Source organism: Pseudoliparis swirei, chromosome 18, assembly GCF_029220125.1.
Source record: "Pseudoliparis swirei isolate HS2019 ecotype Mariana Trench chromosome 18, NWPU_hadal_v1, whole genome shotgun sequence".
Taxonomy (NCBI): domain Eukaryota; kingdom Metazoa; phylum Chordata; class Actinopteri; order Perciformes; family Liparidae; genus Pseudoliparis; species Pseudoliparis swirei.
This window is the reverse complement of record NC_079405.1, coordinates 19,634,100-19,654,651: the sequence shown is the minus strand read 5'-3', so window position 1 is coordinate 19,654,651 and position 20,552 is coordinate 19,634,100. Positions and strand designations below refer to the sequence as shown.

At 40.1% G+C, this 20,552-nt stretch overlaps 1 protein-coding gene across 2 annotated transcripts in view; it reads right to left on the bottom strand.

Annotated features, from left to right (window-relative positions):
- Positions 1 to 20,552, bottom strand: part of LOC130207796 (receptor-type tyrosine-protein phosphatase gamma-like) — a 473,173-nt gene that overhangs the window by 70,948 nt on the left and 381,673 nt on the right. For both annotated transcript variants that reach the window (XM_056436504.1, XM_056436503.1), the window contains exon 8: positions 12,924 to 13,116. In XM_056436504.1, the coding sequence (XP_056292479.1) occupies positions 12,924 to 13,116 (193 nt within the window). The remainder of the gene's footprint in view (positions 1 to 12,923; positions 13,117 to 20,552) is intronic.

Genomic DNA, 20,552 nt, shown 5'->3' with positions numbered 1-20,552 from the left:
TTGTTTTACAAGAAGAAAAGGAAAATGTAATAAAAAATTCCAACGGAATTTAGTTTTTTGGTATTGGCAATTTTGTGCACAATATGAATGAAGGATTGAAAAGGCACATTTTTCATTTAATTTCTCAACTTCAAAAAGAGACATTAAGAGGCAGAGTGGTGAGGGTGACCCTTTGTTGCAATGATAGAAAAAGTGTTGTAGAATAAGACACTAATGTATACAATAGGTAATTCCATCTTCATATTTTTACTACCGGCTTTATTTAATGCAAGCAACATTGGCATTATTTTATTATCAGTACTTTTGGTCTGAGGCTCTGTTTTTTCATGGTTTGGACGAGACCCCTTAATTCCACCAAAGGAAACTCTCAATACGACCGAATACGATGATAGTTTACTCAATGTGTATTTTTGGGAAGGCCCTTTCCGGTGTAATGTGACACAAAGTCAAGTCTACATCAGACACGTTTGGAATGAACTGGAATGGCGATCAGTGTTGGACCTAGGAACGCTCTAGTGGCTGAACGGGAACAAATCTGGTGGAAAAGCCTTCAAACAGGAGTGGAGGTTGTACCAGCAGCATATTAATGATGCAATGACATGTGTACCCTCTCATATTGGTGGAATGTTTCAATGTCCACTTACTTTGGTTAGCGCATCTGTATTTCAAATCGCATTAAATGCAATATTTCAATACTGGATTAAAGGAAGGAGTAGCGTCTCCCCATCGGACAATGCACGTAATGATTATTCCAAACACTGTATCATATCATGCAAATGCAAGTCATTTGATGATGAACATGGGTTGATTGAGAATAGGGCTTACTTGCCTGGTGGAACCAAATTGATTAGCTTGCTCATAAAGAGCTGCAGTGGAGTTTTTCTATTCATAACCTGCAGTCGAGCCCCATGTGGCTCAGCATTACTAAAGCCATTAGTCTCACACACACACACACACACAAAAGCACACACTCACACGCACACACATACACACACAGACACAAAAGCACACAAGCACACAAGCACACACACAAAAGCACACACGTTCACAAAATAGAACACAAACACATGCACACACACACAGACATCATTTGGAAGTCAAGCAGAGAATGACCTCTATGCAGGGCAAACGTATTTAACAGATTATATCAACCTGGGCTCAGTCGGCCATTCTGTATGTATGTGTGTGTGTGTGTGTGTGTGTGTGGGGGTGGGGGTGCAAGTTAGAATATTAAAACCACTAACTGAAAAGCATTTACGTTCACAAAGTGCAGTTAAATAAGGTAATGAGTTAGAGAAGTAGTCTACACAGTAAAACAACCCAGGTAGTCCATAGGAGGTCATCAGGAAGTCGAGTGGATTGCCCAGAAGAAGTCTTGGACGCACATGCTCCTGAGTAGCTCGGCTGATGGAGGGCTCTCGTTCACACACGCTGTACGCCCCAAACCATAGAAATTCAGAGAAGCACACAGAGACTTTGTTTCAGCATTTGCGCTCAGCAACTTTCATAGGATTAAAGGTGCCACCATGTTTCGACATGGTATCCACTCACTCCATCATGCTAAATAGGCAAACTGATTGACATGTGAACATCAACGTTTGGCGTGGTTTCAGTCTGCGGAATGGGTGAAAGAAGCTGTAAAGACTTCTGATTAAAAAAATAGCTCTTTTTGCTCGGCTACTCTTGTAGTGTAAACCTGTAATATCTAAAGTGAAAATCAGGTGATCTTTCTGATGTGTGGAACGGCTTCTTGTTTGCTCTCTTTTGCTCACATGTGTGCTAAATATTTTTATCTGTATTCGCTGTAAACCACAAATAAATATGCAGGGTTGTATTTCTAAACATCAGCCTGGTAAAAAACCTTTTGCCCCCCTGTCTAATTTATTTTGTAGCCAATGTTAAGTGTAGTTCCAATATACTGTATGTTATTTAGCCTAGTGTTCAGCATCTAAGTTAAGACAATGTTTAAATGAGGGCCACACCACTTCAGCACCAGATTAACTTGACTATAAAACAACACTAAATACCTACACTCATGTCGGCCTCTTGAAAGTAGTGGACCACACTGATTTTTTCTTTGCATTTAAGTGGTTTTGTTGGCTTTCCCTTGTTGGGCCATGTGTCACTGTTTTTTTCATTTATAAGCAAAACCATGTCCCATAAATCCTGTAGATTTAAAAGAGTTTACTCGAGACAATAGGGCCTTTTCAAAATGGACAAATTGATATTTTAGAGCATTTCTTTGTAATTGTTACTGGGTAACAGCCCCAATTGAACAAAGGGTATATAAATACGTATTATTTCTCTGTTCTCTATTTTGTAAGATACATGTAATAACAATCTGAGCCTGTCAGTGGCAAAAAACATGCACTTCAAGTGCACGTATACATTGACGGTGAGGAATTTCAAACATTGTAGCCTATTTAGTAGTTGTTGCCTGCAGCGTTCTCGCTCAATACTGAACCAATTCCATATATTGGTATCCTCTTTAGTCACTTAGACACAAAGACATGAGAGAATAGGGGTTTGATAATACTGAAGTTGCCCTTCAACATTAAAGATAAGAGCTGCGTTCCAATTAGGAGTAGTGGGCTATGCTGTTGTGCATGCTTTCTCACTAGTATACGACCCTTAAACCAAACAGAGCCATGCAGATGTGAATGGGCAGAGAGAATTAGGAGCTTTGAGAAGAATGTCGCTTTGCTGCGAGGAGAAACCTGCATAAAAGGGCCAATGCCCATAGCCCCTTTTTCTGAGCGGCAGCATCTTTGTTCAATTGTTCCCAAAGAGGAGAGAGTGTTTGCGGCCTCTTAAAGATAAAGCATCTTTTCTCTGAGCACTCCGCCTTTTTTTCACAGTTGGAAATCTCTGAACATTTCAGAGAAGCGCCGGTGACATCCCTGTCGTAAATGGAAGAGAAGCATGTTTTGTCTGTCTGTCTATCGTTAGCTTTATATTTTTAGTATAACTACCATTTGTGTGAGCAGATCTGCCGAGTGGTCACTGAGTGATGCTGCTAAGACTTGTGATTTTACTAGCGTCTCTCCTTTCTCTAACGTTGCTTCGTCAGCTTGAGAGCTTATCAATACAAAAGTATGATGCAAGCCTCCTCCGTTTGGTAATCATGGTGAAAAACTGTTGAGTTGTTAGTTGCACTTTGCTAAAATTTGGGCGAGCTTATTGCGCTCAGCTCCAAACTACCTTGGGCTTCTCTGATAGTTTCCTTTATTCACTGTAATTTGCAGATCTGTGTGTGCGCGTGTGTCTTTCTGCACGCACTGCTGTTTTGCAGTGGAACAACTAATATTTCCTTCATATGACAAAACTGAAGATGTATTCCTGTGTGTCTGGCAGGGTGATGAAGAGACCCTCTCACGGCTTACATCAAAGATAAGTGGTCCATCACACACACACGCACACGCACACACACACACACGGGAGAGGTCTGGATGGCATTGAGTGATGAAGACTATAGGGCCCAATCAGACCAGAACATGGGTAGAGGGGCTGTATGACACAGGTAGACCAACATAGGGCATCTCTCTCTCTCTCTCTTTCACACGTCTCTGAGAGGCCATTTGGAAGAGGAAAGGACATCTTTGGCCCCGCAGCATGTTGACCACAGTTGATGGATGACCAGGTCTTGATTGTGGGTCAGTCTGCGGGGCTTTGCAGTTGGAAGGATTGGGTGGGAATCAGTCACAGTATAATACAGGCCTGGCTGCTGTTACACATGCACCAACAGGATACGTAGTGAAGGGGCTGCTGCCAAATACTGCTTTACACCGTCATGAGACGTTTACGATTTAAAGTGTATGAAGTTCATTAGCAGCCTTTGTACTATGAAAGCACAGTTTGGAAGGAGTCATTTGCCACTTTGGATTTTCTTTTTCCATTCTTTAGTACCCACTGAGGGGCCCTTTAGCAGGACACAACAATGACAACTATAACGGCTACTATTGAGCACTGTGCAGTCATCCAATGAATACATTATGAAGGAAGTGAAAAGGAAGATATTTTCTTCAAACTGTGCACCAGTGCAGTGTTCCCAGGTATCAACACTTAGTGAATAAAATGTCAGAAATGGTTGTAGAAAACAATTTTCTTCTGATGTGAATAACGTAAATGCTGCTTTATGTTCTCTATGACACTGTTATTGTTTTATAGAAGACAATCATTTTATGGTATGCAGGACTCCAAATGGAGTAACACTCAGACTGCCACTTGCGTTGCTCACTTGCTACTTGGATCTTTTTGTAAAACTGTTATTCATTGATTTATACCTATTATGAAGGGACATAATTCATCTATTGGACATCTTAACCTTGAACTAAAACAAAATAGACACAACCAAGTGTGCAGAGAAGGGAACAATAAGTACATTCAGATCGCAATGTGGTGCCACTTCTTCTTCTAGTAATGGCAATTTCAATAGTTCACTCATTTATGACTAACATGAATATAAAAAAAAGTGACAATAATGTGCAGTGTAAAATGTATTGAATGAAAGATGGACTGACAATTTTGCAAATTAAATAGTCTTTCACAGAGCAAAAGGATGGTCAGCACCACAAGTGTAAGAGTGTGTATGTGTGTTCATCATTACCTCACATGGTGACTGCGTTCTTTGAGTATGGTATACACTATACTAATTGCTTTAAACCACTATACTGTATATTTATTGCTATTTTGTTTTCAAGGCATGAAGCAAACTCAAAGCATTTTTGGGGACACAATGTGGTGGTACAAAAATGGAATGTGTTGTGGTTCTATGGGAGGTTTGTTGTGTCAGGTAATGTTTCTAAGCCGATGCTTTTGAATGTCAATATACATGTTTTGTCTGACATTGATTTGAATCTGAGGGAACATGTGCATTTATATCTATAATCAACATGTACATGGTAAATCAACTTATCTGTATTCATACAGTGTCTTTCTAGTCTTCCAAAACATCACAGCTCTCTAACTACATCCCAACATTCACCCATTTACACACACATCCATACACTGATTGCCGCCCGTAAACCTCAAAACTAATTGGCATCACACACAAACACCCATGGCTGTACGTATTAATTCTTTGATGGATTTAACAGCTGATCTTCTGATGGAAGACAACCCTTTCCACCTCTGAGCCGCCCAGAACTACATCAAAGCTAAATAGTTTAGTTTTAACTGAGTTTGCAGCCTAGAACTATTTGAAAACATTCTCTTTGAATCTTTCCCACAGAGAGATGTTCTGGGCGAGGGCCAGCCAGCAGCAGAAAGTGGTCCCACTGTAGAAGATTGCCCCACACCGAGCGGTTGTACCCGATGTCAGGTCTTTGTGACAGGCTGGACGCAATATAAATAACAAAAAAGCACTCTTTAATGAGGCAAAACAGTTTACAAAAAAACAAGGTCCAAAAGGGGCAGGCAGAGGATCGTCAGTCAGGGCAGGCAGGCAGGCAGGCAGGCAGGGTCGAAGCAGGCAGGATCAGATACGACAGACAGGACGACAGGAAAAAGACACGGAACTATAGATGACAATCCGACAGCAGACAAGGGAAAGACTGACACAATATATAGGGGGGGAAACAGGTGTACGACATCAGACAGTAACGAGACAAGAGTGGCTGAGGGCAGGTGCAGGGAATGAAACAATTAAGACAGAGAAGACACAGAGGAGACATAGGAGACAAGGAGGCGACACGGAACACAGGAGAAACAGAACAGGGTGTTTTATCAACATAATTGAAGGTGCAAAAGGTAACAGTAAAAACGTTTGGCAAATCCTAAATAAATTATTAGGTAAAGATAATAAACAGAAAAATAATACTATAGAATTAAAAATCAATGATGCCTCCATAAAAGACCCTGCTGTGTTAGCCAGCTCTCTAAATGAGTACTTTATAAATAGTGCTCTGGATGTCACAAAGTTCTTCCCACCATCTGAGGTTTCCCACAGCCCGATTGTGTATACAAATCCAGTCTTTGAGCTGGAGGAAATCACAGAGGTGGAGGTAAAAAGTATAATCTCAGGATTAAGAGGTTCTAAGGCTAGGGATGCAGATGATCTAGACATCAACTTTTTAAAAACAAATATTGACGGTCTAATAAAACCAATTACTATGCTTGTAAATCAATCAATCAGCATGAGGGAAGTCCCATCATCCTGGAAAATGGCCACGGTAATACCGATTTTTAAATCTGGGGATAAGGAAATAATGTCCAACTACAGACCTATCTGCATCCTCCCCTGTGTCTCTAAGGTAGCTGAGAAATGGGTGTCAAAACTAATCACCAAACATTTAGACAAAGGTTTTGTTCCTCTCCACCCAATGCAGTTTGGTTTTCGTGCTCAACACTCCACTGAGACAGCTAACTGTGTCTTTGTGGAAAAGGTTAAATGTATGTTGGACACAAGCCCGTATGTGGGTGCTGTATTCCTAGACCTCAGGAAAGCTTTTGACACTGTTGACCACCAAGTGCTCCTGACAAAGCTGACTTATTTCAACTTTTCAGCAGACTCAATACAGTGGCTTGAGTCATATTTATCAAACAGAAAACAGAGTGTTTTGGTCAACGGTGCCAAATCCCCATACCTTGTCAACCCTGTAGGGGTTCCACAAGGTTCCATTCTTGGACCATTACTGTTTTCACTGTACATAAATGACTTACCTAATGTATGTCCTGAGTTAAATGTACAAATGTATGCCGATGATGCGGTCATCTTTGTACAGGGAAAAAATACTGAAATGATCTCATTGTGTCTCTCAAATGCTTTGGACAAGGTCCAACACTGGCTGAACAACATTTGCTTACAGTTAAATGCAAAAAAACTGTATGCATGATGTTCAGTAAACGACCAGTCGTAATCGAAGGATCAAATGTGTTTTTAAACGGAGCAGAACTACAACTAGTCCCCCACTTCAAGTATCTTGGGGTCATACTAGACTCAAACTTGAATTTTAAAAACATATTTAAAAATCTCCAACACCATAAAATTCAATCTGCAAAATTTTAAACAAATTATACCCTTCTTAACCATCAATGCTGCAAAGTCATACCTCCACTGTATGATCTTTTCCCACATTGAATACTGTTTTACAAATTGGTCGTTTGCCTGTGCCACAAACCTGAAACCAATACAACAGCTGTACAAGAGGGCTATCAAGGTGTTTGACAGAAAGCCTAATTCATACCACCACTGTACTATCCTTGAGAAACACCATTTCCTGAGTTTTGACAATTTAAAGTCTTTTAAAAGTATGGGTTTTATTTATAAATGTTTACATGGACTGGCTCCCCCTCCCTTAGGGGAGTTCATCCACAGAAAAAACACTGGACGCTCCACCAGGTCAGAAACCAGAGGAGACTGTGAAGTCCCCCATAGACGGACCACTTTTGGCCAAAATGTCCTCTCCGTTAAAGGAAGCTCATTGTGGAATAGCCTCCCAACTCAGATACGGGATTGTGCCACCCTCAACAGCTTTAAAGGTCAACTAAAAGAATGGTTGAGAAACACACAGACGTGCAATCACCGCTAAATGCACTTTAGCATAGGGGTATTCTCCTCTTGCACTTTATGTAGCACTTTTATCTTATCTTGTATTGCACTTTACATGTCACTGCTGCTATATTGTACTGCCATGTGGTAAATACTCATGTATGCTGCTCTTGCTCTTTTTGCATATCATGTATTTAATATTTTTACAAATGTCATGTTATTATATATTGTACGTCAGGGACTACGGATGGAAATTAGCTCAAAGCTATAATCTGGCATATTTACACTGAAAACATAACCTGTCTAAAGTGTTCATTAATGTGCATTGTCCCTCTTCAAATAAAACGATTAACAATAACACCCGAACCACCGTGATGAATCAGACTGCTGTTGAGCAGTCTGACATTATTTTCGGTTCATCATGAAGCTGCGGGGAAAACGAATTGCCTCCTTACTGTTACTGTCAGCTCTGCTGTCAGTGACACTTTATTTAAGCAGGAGGTGGGAGGAGCTTACGGTTCTGCAGAAATGTTGAGTCAATGGAGTTCCAAGATTTTTTCACAACCTCTTTATGATTCTTTTAATTGATTACATATTTGTAAAACCCACCGACAAACATACAGGGACAGCAATATAATTTACCTATGCAAAAAAATAAAAAATGTCAAAATATGGAGATACAAAATGTATTCTTTTGCCGGCCTTTTATACATGTGTGCTTGGAATATAAGTAATTCCATTTAATAGAATATTTTAGAGAAGTATCCATCAGTTTCTATAATCATATCCACGGTGCATTATTGTCTCACGGAAAAGGCTTTAAAATGCATTCATGAGACGTTATGTACATGCTTGGAAGAACACGTAACCCTTAGTGATGCTTTGTATTACTTCTCTTAAACAGTATAAAGGTAAGTGCAAGGGTACTGAGAAAAACGTTCATTATTTTTTAACATGTCTTACGTCAAGAAACATAACTTGCTCTCTGCTTATTTTTGACTCCATTAAAGCTGGTATATAAGGGTGTATCATTTATTCATCTCACTTAGTTTCCTAACTTGTGACTTAATCTCTGCACTTAAAATACTTGAAAATGCACTTGTCAACAAATTAAACTCAAGTTGCATAGGGCCTAACAGTCCTTGTCAGACAACCTCTATAGTGGGGTAGACAGTAGAATAATCGTGCACATTTTGATAAAAGCATGACATTTGTTGGAGTTGTTCACCAGAGGTATTTGTTCAAATCTGCCCGATTGGCCATTCAAAAATCCAAGATGGCAGTATTTTTCAATTGGGTCTCCAAAAATTAGTTTTCTTCATAAAACTGTTGTATTTCCCCGATTTAAATGAATATATCTGGAGCTAAACATGCTAATTTATTAGACTTGTGACCAAAATGTTGCTTTGGAGCACCATCTGTGCCATTTGACTTTTCTCATGTAGCAAACCATTTATTTTACTTTCGGTGTTCCATACATCCAAATACATCATTATGTGGCTTTAAAACAGTAAACCAAAGATAAAAGAAAGATCAAACAAAGTGGTAATGTGCGCGTGTGTGCTGCGCGTAAAGCCGTTTTTTGGCTCTGTCCCAGCGCAGCTATTGCGTGTGCAGATATCTCTGCCGGGGAAGGGCGGATTTTAAAGAACGACACGTCTTTGGACTCCTTAGAGCCAATAGAATCGATCGGTAGCAAGCTGACAGCACTGTGAGCCAATAGGAGACGGAAAGGCGTCGCCATAATTGAAATATGAAATCCGATTCGCTGAAATTGAACTTCCTGACAGCTGACTATGACGCTTCCCCAAAATTCCGCCTGGTCCTTCAAGGGACATACACACACACGGAAGCCATGCCAGCTGGAATTCATAGGAGAAAATCGTTTTATCTTCTTTTCAAGAACAAAAGTAAGTTGAATTTGCTGGCTGTAAAGCTATGAAGCGATTACAAATTATGTGTTCCTTGGCTCATATCTCCGTGATACTTTGGTGCAGAAGGATTCTGTAAAGATATTTCGAATCTGTGTGAAGTCCTTTTGCTTTCTAAAATCTCCTTTTTTCCGATAGCACAAAACTATATGTCGCTAGGTCCGGAAACGTTCTGAATGGGACAACTCCTGACAAAATGGCTCAGTGATACTTGTAGCCCAAGTTGTCTTCTTTAGTTTGATGTACAACTTCAATGTATTTGCTCATGTTTTTTATAATGTTATAGACAGTTTAAAACACAATAAAAATGCACTCAATTGGGTGCGTTGGGGCTTAACAATTTTTAATTTTTTAAAAATGTAGCAACATTGTGGTCTCAAGTCTAATAAATTTGCATGTTTAGCTCCAGATTACTTAGAAACATAAGAATAGACACCAAGATCATTTAAATCGGGGAAATAACAAACAGTTTTATGAAGAAAACTAATTTGTGGAGACCCAATTAGCAGCCATCTTGAAAAATAGCCGCCATCTTGGATTTTTGAATGGCCAATCGGGCAGATTTGACCAAATACCTCTGGAGAACAACTCCACCAAATGTCATGCTTTTATAAAAATGTGCACAATTCTTATTAAAAAATGCTTTTATCTGCCCCACTACTAATAGTCAAACCATTACATATTTGTGCTTGTAATTATTATAATTGTATGTTTTACATATGTAAGAATAATGCCCTCTCACGGTGCATTACAGCTGTGTTTTGATGTCGCCCAGCTAGTCAGCTAGTTAATTTAGGAACTTGAGAAGGGGAAGAGGCCAATTTGCTTTGGTTTTTAAATTATTCATCTCTTTGCAAAAAGGTTCATTTTAAAGTGTAAGAGAATATTTTTCCACAGGAAGCAAAGACAAAGACTCATTGTAAGCAAAAGTCAAAAACCTTGGAAGAAATGCCTTTGCTTTGTTTTTTCAACCAAGGAGTTTGGCTTTGCTTTGATTCAATCACAACTGAAGTTCATTGAACAGTGCACAGTGAATGTCCTTTCACCTTTGTACTTAAATTGAGCTACCATACTCTATTTCAAGAGACATTTATGTTTGCTGTCTGACCCAGAGTCAGATAACAAACTAAATGAATTCACTCTCAGATATCAAAAGTTAGAAGTTTGAAGATTGGTGAGCTAGGGCCCCAAAAGAAGGTGGTAGTAAGTGAAGCAGGAGCCAATATTCCATTGAAAGTTATTATTGACACCAACAGTTATGAAGTTTACTTTGCACACTGCAAAAATGGCCTGGAAGTGACTTGACACTTTGCCTCTTGTCATTGGTTAGGAAACAAACACAATTTCTATTCAAGACTGCATTGCTGCAAATGTTTAAGATGTAAATAGAGAGCTTAGCTAACTAAACAAGTGAAAAAGACAGGTTTGTACTCCTCTTTAGTTTAAGCTAAACCAGCAGATTCTTCAGATTCCAGTCAGCATAACAGTTTTCCTCCACTGGACTTCAGACACAGCTGATAGTTGTTCACTCATTTGCTTCAAAAAACAAGACAAGCCTATTTCCGACAATGTTGGGTTGTAGTTTTAACAACATCCACACACCACTCCTCTCTGTGAATGCATCCTCCCACCTCACTAAAGGCAGCGAGGTTGCCAGTCTTTCAGGGACACAAAAGTAAATGAACCATCATTGCTGAGGGTGTTCAGACTGCGCTAATGCAAAATGGAATAAATTAGCACAGGAAGCAAAGAAAATGACTCATGCAATTCAGCTATTGCTGTTTAGGTTTTGTGCAAGTTTTCATTTTACAACAGCACACGTGTGTTGTGAGTCTGCATGATGCAGGGTTACCGGCCAGGTGAACACTCACATACACAGATTTTCATCCTAAACCCACTCAGCTGTGGCTATGTTTTTTTACGGCTCCGATTCTCCTCCTCCTCCTCCTCCTCCTCCTCCGCACATTTGAATCTCCTCTGCCAGCCTTATAGATCTGCTAACAGTAAACATGTCCCACTGCAGCGCTCAAGGACATTCTACATGAGTACACACACAAACACACCCACACCCACACACACATAAACTATGGTACACACATGTGTGTGTGCGGTTCTGTGTGTGTGTGTGTACATCTAGGTGATGCTCCTCTCTCCTAGTTCGACCATATGGAAGTGTGTATGAAGGGAGGGAGGGGACATGTCCTGCTAGGACAGTTGACACATCACAGATGCTAGGCAACACGTGAGCCCTTACAAATACACAAAGAAACACACATACATGCACACACAGCAACACACTGCACAATGTGTGGTGTTGTTTGAGTGGTAATGAGGCAGGAGTGGGAGGACGGCTGGTGTGCCTCCCACTGCCTTATGCTAGGGGAGTTGCCCAGCTCGCTGGTGAGATGACAGAGAGCTAGCGCAGACCACACACACACACTCTCACACACTTTCTCAAACACACACACACACACACGCACGCACACACAAACACACCATACGAGGAGAGGACAATCAGTTTCCTCTGGGCACATAAGCAACACTGAATACCCCTCATTTATTAACATTAGGAAATGTCACTATCCAGGAATAATGTGAGAATATTGGAGCAGCTTAGAAAGAAACCAGGGGAACTTTAATAGTGCTATTTAGACTAGTGAGTGGTGGAGGAAGTTAAACATATTTCAATGCTCAAATGTACTCACGAATAAAGTGAATAATTTGTAAACTTAAAACCAGCAATGTAGTCTCTGTAATATGCAGTAGTTCAGGATGTTTTATGTCACATTTATGTGAAAAATGTGCCTACCTCTAGAACTCAAAATATCAAAGACATTTACATTTCAAATGAATAATATATCATTTTAAATGTATACATGTATTATTTCCTTCAATTAAACACTTAAAACATTTCAAACATGATCATTTTGTTTATTGCTATTTAATTTAATGATTTATTCATGAGAACTAAATAAAAATAGTAAATTGCTAGAGGCAACACTATTTCAGATTTGTAAGACTTCAACTTTGACACGGCTGAGTGTTTCCTCCATCTCTGTGCTGTTTGAAGAGTAACAATATAACCAAAATAAAGCATTGAAAGTAAAATAACTACCCAAGTAATCGTTTATCGTTTAGATTAGGGTTGGTGCAGATTTGTCCACTGTCTTGATCAAAGTGTCGGGTCAAGAGGCTCTGTATAAACACCACATTCCCTATTTGTCAGAACATGTATAATGCTGCTTTCTCCCCGGAGTCCTTTTGACTTCACGTCTCATACGGTCATCACCCTATGGTGTCTTCCCTTTTTTTCCACGTGAAGGGTTATTTGGGAGTTTTTCCTGATCCGATGTGAGGTTTTGGGACAGGGATGTCTATGTGTACAGATTGTAAAGCACTCTGAGACAAACTTCTAATTTGTGAAAATGGGCTATACAAATAAACTGAATTGAAAAATTGAATTGGATTGAAAGGGAAACAGTCAAAAGTCTCAGCACCACTACCTCTGGACGCCTCCGTGCCATACGGCCCGCTGCCGCTGTCAGTCAAGTCGGGCAGCCAGGCGTCTTTGACTGCTGACTTGAAGACGTGGCGGTTGTCCAAGCTCTGGATGGGCCTGAAATTGCTGCGCAGATACTCCACTGACTTCACATGGTCCTGCTGCTCCGTGGTGAAGATCGAGTAGAAAGCCTCCAACTGGAGCCGAAGGGGAGAGCGAGCATGTCAAAAACAAGGATGGAGAGGAAAGCGTTAGTGCCAGGCAGAACTCACATCCTGTAAGAACGACTTTCACTCACTTCCCCAAATATACAATATTTTGCATGCATGCCATGCAACGCAACGCAGATATCTAATTGAAATATAAGATTACATTTTAATGATCCCCATGAGAAAACTGGGTCATTCCTGCAGTAAAGCAAAAGGCTTTACAGAAACAATTTAGAAGAGAATATTTAAAAAACATGACCGATGATCCTAGCATATGAAGAATTAATTTCAATATGTAAAACTATATAAATAAATAAATATAATGAATAATATGACTGAGATACTTCTAAAATAGTATACACAACATTCCCATTATGCAAAACTATAAACAAAACAATATTTCTTTAGCAGCAACGAGGATTCAAAATAATGAGGTTCATAGTTTTTTTTATTCTCAAGGTGTTAATGTACCATTTACGGAGACACAGCTTGTTTCTACTTTGTTACACAAACAGAAATGTACAGTGTTGTGTATTGAGCTTTCTTTTTGGCATTTTTTAACTGACCCTGCAACGTTTTCCAAGATTTCAGTTAGGCTAGTTAGTAAGCTAAATGTTCATAATACACAGTAAAATACGAATATTTAACAATCTAATAAGATGCATTTTTGCATATTCAAATATATCAGAGCATTCTAATGAATAGCTTCCACAGAAAGTCACTTTTCCAGGTTTTACACCAGCGAATTCAATCACAGGGAAGAGGAAAAGTCAACTCCTTGATCCAGACCGGAGGGGGAAGTGGCCCTGAGGGTTTCTAAACAAAAGGTCTCTCACCAGAGGAGATGTTTAAAACTGTCAACTGCCAACCCTTCACCCTGACCTGTTACTTCAAAAACATGAACTTTCGGTGAGTGTGGGTCCTTGTGGCCTGCCTCTCTGAAGTGCTGTCCCTGGGGATAATTTCAGTTTTGGAGTTCTGATTGCATATTCATGTCCTGCCAGTATGTCTTTCAGGCTGTGGTATAAAGCAACAACAGATGCACTCTAAACGGCACTACAAATAGTGTTGGAGTTGGCCAAGTCCTTGAAATAGTCAGTGTTTTGATAAACACATTGAAATAAAGAGTTGTGACAAGTAATGTTGACTCATTATTGCAAAAACTGCATCTGAAAGAGCTAATGTACTCAAAAAAGCTAAATCTAGTTGCCAAACTCATCACAGAAACATAATGAATGGTAAATCAGATATACCTAAAGTACACTGGTCTGATTCTTGGTGGCAACTGTGGGCCAATGCTACTTTGTGTGTTGCTAAAATTGGAAACGAGGAGGTAATTCCGGTATGTGGCTACAAGGAGTCATTTGTACACTGTAGTTGCTGTGATTGGTTATGGTTTCCAAAGTAGTTTTAAAATGTATTTCGCTGCCATGTTCATCAAGCTGTGAACATTTTGTACTGCTTTGGGTTGATATTGAAGTTGGCCTCTTCCTGCATGTTGCCGTTTGTCAAATGCATGCTGTGTGGCAAGACATGCGACCAGACTTGGATTTGCACTGTGTGACTGAAGTGTCATCTTTCTGTCTGTGTTGGCAGATGGATACTCTGTACAATGTGTTTGGAAGGAATGCACACAGACAAACAGCTTGTGTGCAAGCGAGTGTTAGAGAAGGGAGGGGGCGTTGAGAGGCAGATTCAGTTTCACAAAGGTAACGTCTCAGTACAGAGATGTCTACGCACAGCAAATACCCTGTACGACAATCTGGTGCACAGAAACAGAAAAAACAAATCTGAAACCAAGCCACAGCGAAATAAAGTGTGAATGAATTTCGAAGGGTTTGTCCATATGTTATTATTGTAAATGGTACTGAAGAAGTGATTCTCCTTCAAGCTCAGGGATCAACAGTAAGGATTACCTCCTTACCCAGGGCAAGTAAAATAATACATCAGGCTAGTGAATCACCAACTTACTTGCCCATTTGGGCAGAGAATGAAACACAAAGTTTTTTTAGCATCTCTATTGAGAATTGCACATGCTCAGTACTGATAATTATTTTGTTATTTGATAATATATTCCGAAAATCTTTTCTGATAATAAATATGGAAATTTGCATACAGGAAATTATATGAATAGATATCTGACTCACTTGCGCATGTGAACAAATAAAATACTACTGTTGAACCCTGTGACCTACTATTACAACTTTTGTGGAAAAAGAAAGAAGGAACGAACCATAGACCAAAGCAGATAATTACCAACACATGAAGAAGATTGATTAAAGTACAAAGACTGCCAATAGCCTTGAAAAAAAAATGCTAATTAAACCTTGCAATCTAAAACTGTTGAATAAAAAACAGTATATAGATTGAAATAAGAAATCACTTCCCTCAGTGGCTCTAGCAGTTTTAGGCAGCCAGTTTATATAATTTTTAGGAGCTTATCGACACCCCCAAGCTCCTGAAAAACAAATGTAAAACGGCCATAAAACATCAGCCTGCCAGCGTTGGTGACAAGCTTTAGGGGTGACTTTCATGGATGATGAAAGTCAAATCTGAGCATCAAAGCAAAGGATTAATAATAAAAAAAGCCCAAGTGTGATTCCACTGTTTCCCGAGCCATGGTAAACCCTCAGGGTTTTGGTTGGACAAAGACTGGAGATGGAGGTAACGGGACACAACTGCAGCAATAGACACAGAGCCATGCACACCTCTTTAGCCTGCTCCTTTGTGTCAGGCTTTCTCTGAGTTGCTCTGTTGTGAACTGCTGATTTATCTATACTCCTTACTACCTTTTTTAGATACAAGGTTACATTTCCCATCCTGCCTTTATAAAGCTTTGGAAACAGGCAGGGATTTGTTTTTGCTTTCAATCGAAGAGGAGGGACTTCAGTTCTTCATTGGAAAAGACTTTCTGACGGCAAGGTAGAGAGGGGTAGATATTCTAAATACAGCAAACACTTAAACAGGTATTGATTCCTTGAGGAGTCTAAAATAGCTTTTGCTGCTGTCCAGTGCTGCTCCTCCTGTCTGTTTCTCCAAACCGTGGGTGAGCCAACAGCCATCTACTGTCGGTAATACCTCATACAAACCCACTTCCAAAATTAGAAACTTTCCCTCTAAGGATGGATTAAGTCCTCTGGTCGTGAGGGACAGTAAGTAATGCCTGTGCAATGTCCAAAAAAGTTTGCTGAACCAAACTCAAAGTGTGAAATCAGCAGTGCCTCTAAATGTGTGCGAGATTAGGAGCATATTTTTGCAGAATGCTCACAACGGTTTTTTGACTCGTTTGTGTGTGTGTGTGTGTGTGTGTGTGTGAGTGATTGTTTGTGTGTCTGTGTGTGTGCGTGTGCGTGATTACTGTTCATGGCCTGCCTCCAATCTGTGTTTCTTCTCCCACAGTGGACTGCAGTAGTACACGTGGCTGAGCGCCGTCAGCCCTTCCTCAGCTCTGGATCAAGCACAGACCACACTGGCAAACACACTACAGTGCAGCCAACAGACCATGTTCCAGCTCCCACCGTCACATCGGCCACCGATCTGAGTTGAAATCACCATACCAGCAGAGCTAAAGCTTTTGTCACAGCAGAAACTAGCAGAGCGAGACTCCTCTGACAGCATAAGCAGATTACAAGCAGTTTGTATTTGTTGCTGGGTAACAACATAATTTATTAAACCGGGACACAGCCTTTCTTTGACAATGACGAAGTTTGCATTTTACTTTTAAAGGCAATAAATAAGGCATCTGCTCATGTCTTCTGAAGTCATGACAAGATTATAAACTATATTTAAATTTGTTTTGAAACTAAACAAATGATATATGTGTATATATGCTGTATATTTAACATGTTTTTAAATATTAAAAATCTGAAGATCAATGTTTATGGCAGAATTGATCAGACTCAATGCAGCATCAGATGGAAATTGTTAGAAATCCTGCATCAAAGGGCAGATGCTGGCTTAAATAACGTCCTAACTATGGTATCCAGTCGATACTGATCTGGTGATTTGACATCCAGGCAACCAAATGTTAACCCCCTAACTTACTCATTATTCTTAGCATTGTTTTGAGGTGTGATGGCGCCAAATAGTTTGCTCCATGCTGGAATTCTGGGCTCCTTTCACTGTGCCCTGGAAGGGCTGAAGTAGTCAGCTGACCGAGATGTTTTTTTGACTTGTGTAGCAATTATCTCCTGCTGTAACCGCATCTTTAACAAGAAGAAATCAGCCTCAGTCTTGTTTTTCCAACTCTGTTCTTCTTTTCAGGCACATTCTCACTTCCCCGGCTCCCTGCGTTGTCCTTCTCCATCACCCACCAGATGCCCTCTTACTGTTGCTGCCCACCTGTTTCCTCTTTTCCTCATCAGCCATGCAGTATTTATCTGGCCCGTTTCCAGCCATCTGAACCTGTACCACATTTAACTGTTCTTGCACCTAATCTGTCCCTGATTTCCTTTGTTACCCCCTAGCTGTGTTTTGACCTATTCATACTTCCATCCTGTTGCCAACCTGAAAGCCTATTCTTGACCTTTGCCTTGAGGGAATATTCTTCTATCTTTTCTGATGTATAGTGTCTGCCTTAGAGTCCTCCTCTGTTCGCTGGCTGTGAATAGGCACTACTAACCCTAAGTAAGTGGTTTGTTACCAAACCTAACTTCCTGTGTTCTTTTTTAAAGAGAAAAGTAGAGCATATTAATATATTGATACTGATATATCTACCTGACTTGATGCATTGGTGTGAGAATGGGTTTTGAGCTTCGCTAACATGATGTTCCTTTACATCTGCATCAGTCAGTCTGCTTGTCCTCATAAACATGGAGCAGTTGTACTGGAATGATTCCTGGAAGTGGACCAGTCCAGTCCAGAGTATAAACTGAGCCTGGATGACATGAACTTGAAAAGTTCAAACTGCACAGCTGAGTTCTCATGGTTAATTAATACCCATTTTCAATAAAGTGTATGACAGGGGGCAATGACCACTTTTCTTATTTTCTTTTATATTCTAAAATATGCATGCTAGAGCATTGCTGGTCAGTACTGTATAAAAAAGCCACCGTTTAATGTTAATGTTAAAAAATACTACGGTGCATACAGAAGCGTGGGTTTTATTTACAGTTACACCCCTATTATGTTAAGGATACTCAGTGTCACAACTGCCATCCAATGACTAAATCAGTGTGTAACTAAGACTTGCTTCACATTAAAACTAACGGTTTAATGTACCTTAAATGTCTAAAATTAAAATGTTGTTCTACCATATTTAGCCCTGAATTACTCGATATGTATACATGTATATAAGCATGCAAATCACCAAATGAATGCTTACTGAGGAGATATTTTACAAGTGCTAAATCTTCTGACAGACCTCGAGGAGAAAAAGAAACCCACATGGCTGCATCTTAGCTGCTTTCTGGAAATGTTGGCACATTTGCATGCAATGCCAGATGGGAAATTATAAAAAATTCCCACATGTCCCACTTGGAATTGCTACTAGGAGGCTGATCTCAACAGTACTTCTCAGTTGGCAGCTCATATTCAGGGTGAATGCAACGTGAGATAAGCCTTCTTAGGTTGGTAACATCTAAGACGCAGGCTTCTCTCTCTCTCTCTCTCTCTAACACCTACACCTACATCCACCCCCAACCCCCCACACACACCAACACAACCACGCACTCCTAGACACCCAACCCAACACGCACACACACACACACACACACACACACACACACACACGTCAGACGCAAGTGAGGCAAGTCCACATGACTGTTTGAAAATAAGGGATAAGGTATTTTGGGAGAGTTGTTGTGTAAGAACCTGATCATCGATTGACTCTGAAAGCAGGCCCAAAGCAACGACTGTCGCACCCGCTAACCTACTTCAACTATCATCCCAAACAAAAGACGAGCAGAGAGAGCGGCAAGAAATAAAATACAAAGAGGCAGAGCAAGACAATAACTCAGAGTCACCATCTGTGTTAATTATTTTCCCAACCTCCTCCTTTTATCTTCCATCATAATGTTTTCTCTGGAGAGATGCACAGTGGAAAAAAATGGGGGAAACAAAAGGACTTCAAAAGAGGCTTTTAAACATGTGGAGATAGACTGGGTAATGGTCAGGAAGGATTATACCCACATCGCTCGCTTCCTTGTTGACTCATTATTGATTAATTTCACAGTTTCATATTTCGTTGGTTTTTGCATAATTTCTTAGGTTTTCACTTTGAATTCTTGCTCTTTTATTCTATGCTTTTTATAATAGTTAGGTGAAGTAAACGTATTTTACGAGGTACCGCATTCAGAAAATGGACCAATTTACATAGCGCTTTTCAAGGTAGTCAAAGACACTTAAATGAATTGACCAAAACTACCTTTTATCATTTGTGCAAATAACAAAGGGGAGATCTCTTGACCACGCTTGTAACGGTACACAGCATTCAGAATGCTGCTGCCAGGGTTTTAACAAATTTAAACCGGTTTTACACAACCGACACTGGCTACCTGTATCTGTTATTATTCATTTTAAAGTCCATCTGTTAATGTTAGTCTGCTAGTAAAGCACTAAATGGCCTCACTCCCGTCTATTGTTTTATGCTGCTCTAAGGACCCTTAGATCCTCCACAGCTGCTCCTTTTACTGTTCCCAGAGTGGCCACATAAACCTTTGGGGATGTTCTATTTAGCCACTATGCACCTAAACATACTCAGAACACATCACCTTTAACTACCAGCTGCCATTTTTAGTCTTTTATGATTTACTTTATTTTTTAGATAATTATTATTTTGTTTGTTTTTTAAACTTGTGTAGTTGTTCTTATAAAACATGTTTGCTGCACTCATGAAAGATGCTCTATATATAATCCCTTCATAGTTCTTTAAGGCACAGCTTTCATACCATTGCTTGTGTGTCCTGTGGAGACCAGACTTTATTTCCCTGAGTTTAGCTTTTCGGGCAGAGCCTCCTCCTCCCAGACAACAGATGCACCACCATAAAGCCGAGGATGTTGTCTCAGGGATAAACTCTGTGAAACAATTCTTGTTCTGTCTGTCATTCCGTGAAGCTGGATTTTTCCTCAAAACAACATGTTGGTACGAAGGTGGCTATGGAGATGCTGATTGGTCAGCTTGGGCTGCATGTGTTCTGTCATGCCTGTGGAGACCAACGGACAGGAGGATAGACTAAGTGAACACTAAAAAATCAGCTCCTTTTCAGTGAAACATTCCTAAAGAAGGTACTTCCAGCAGAAACCAAAGGACGCGTTGATGCTTCAGCACTGCAGTGCATTGAGGGGAGTTGCAGCATGCTCTCTTCATCTCCGTCTTTCTTTTTGTTTTCTTTGTAATCTACTACTGGCTTGCCCAGAAAGCCCTGACTTCTCCAACTGTGTGCTTATGATGGGCCTTGACCGAGAGTAACACAACACATGTTGGC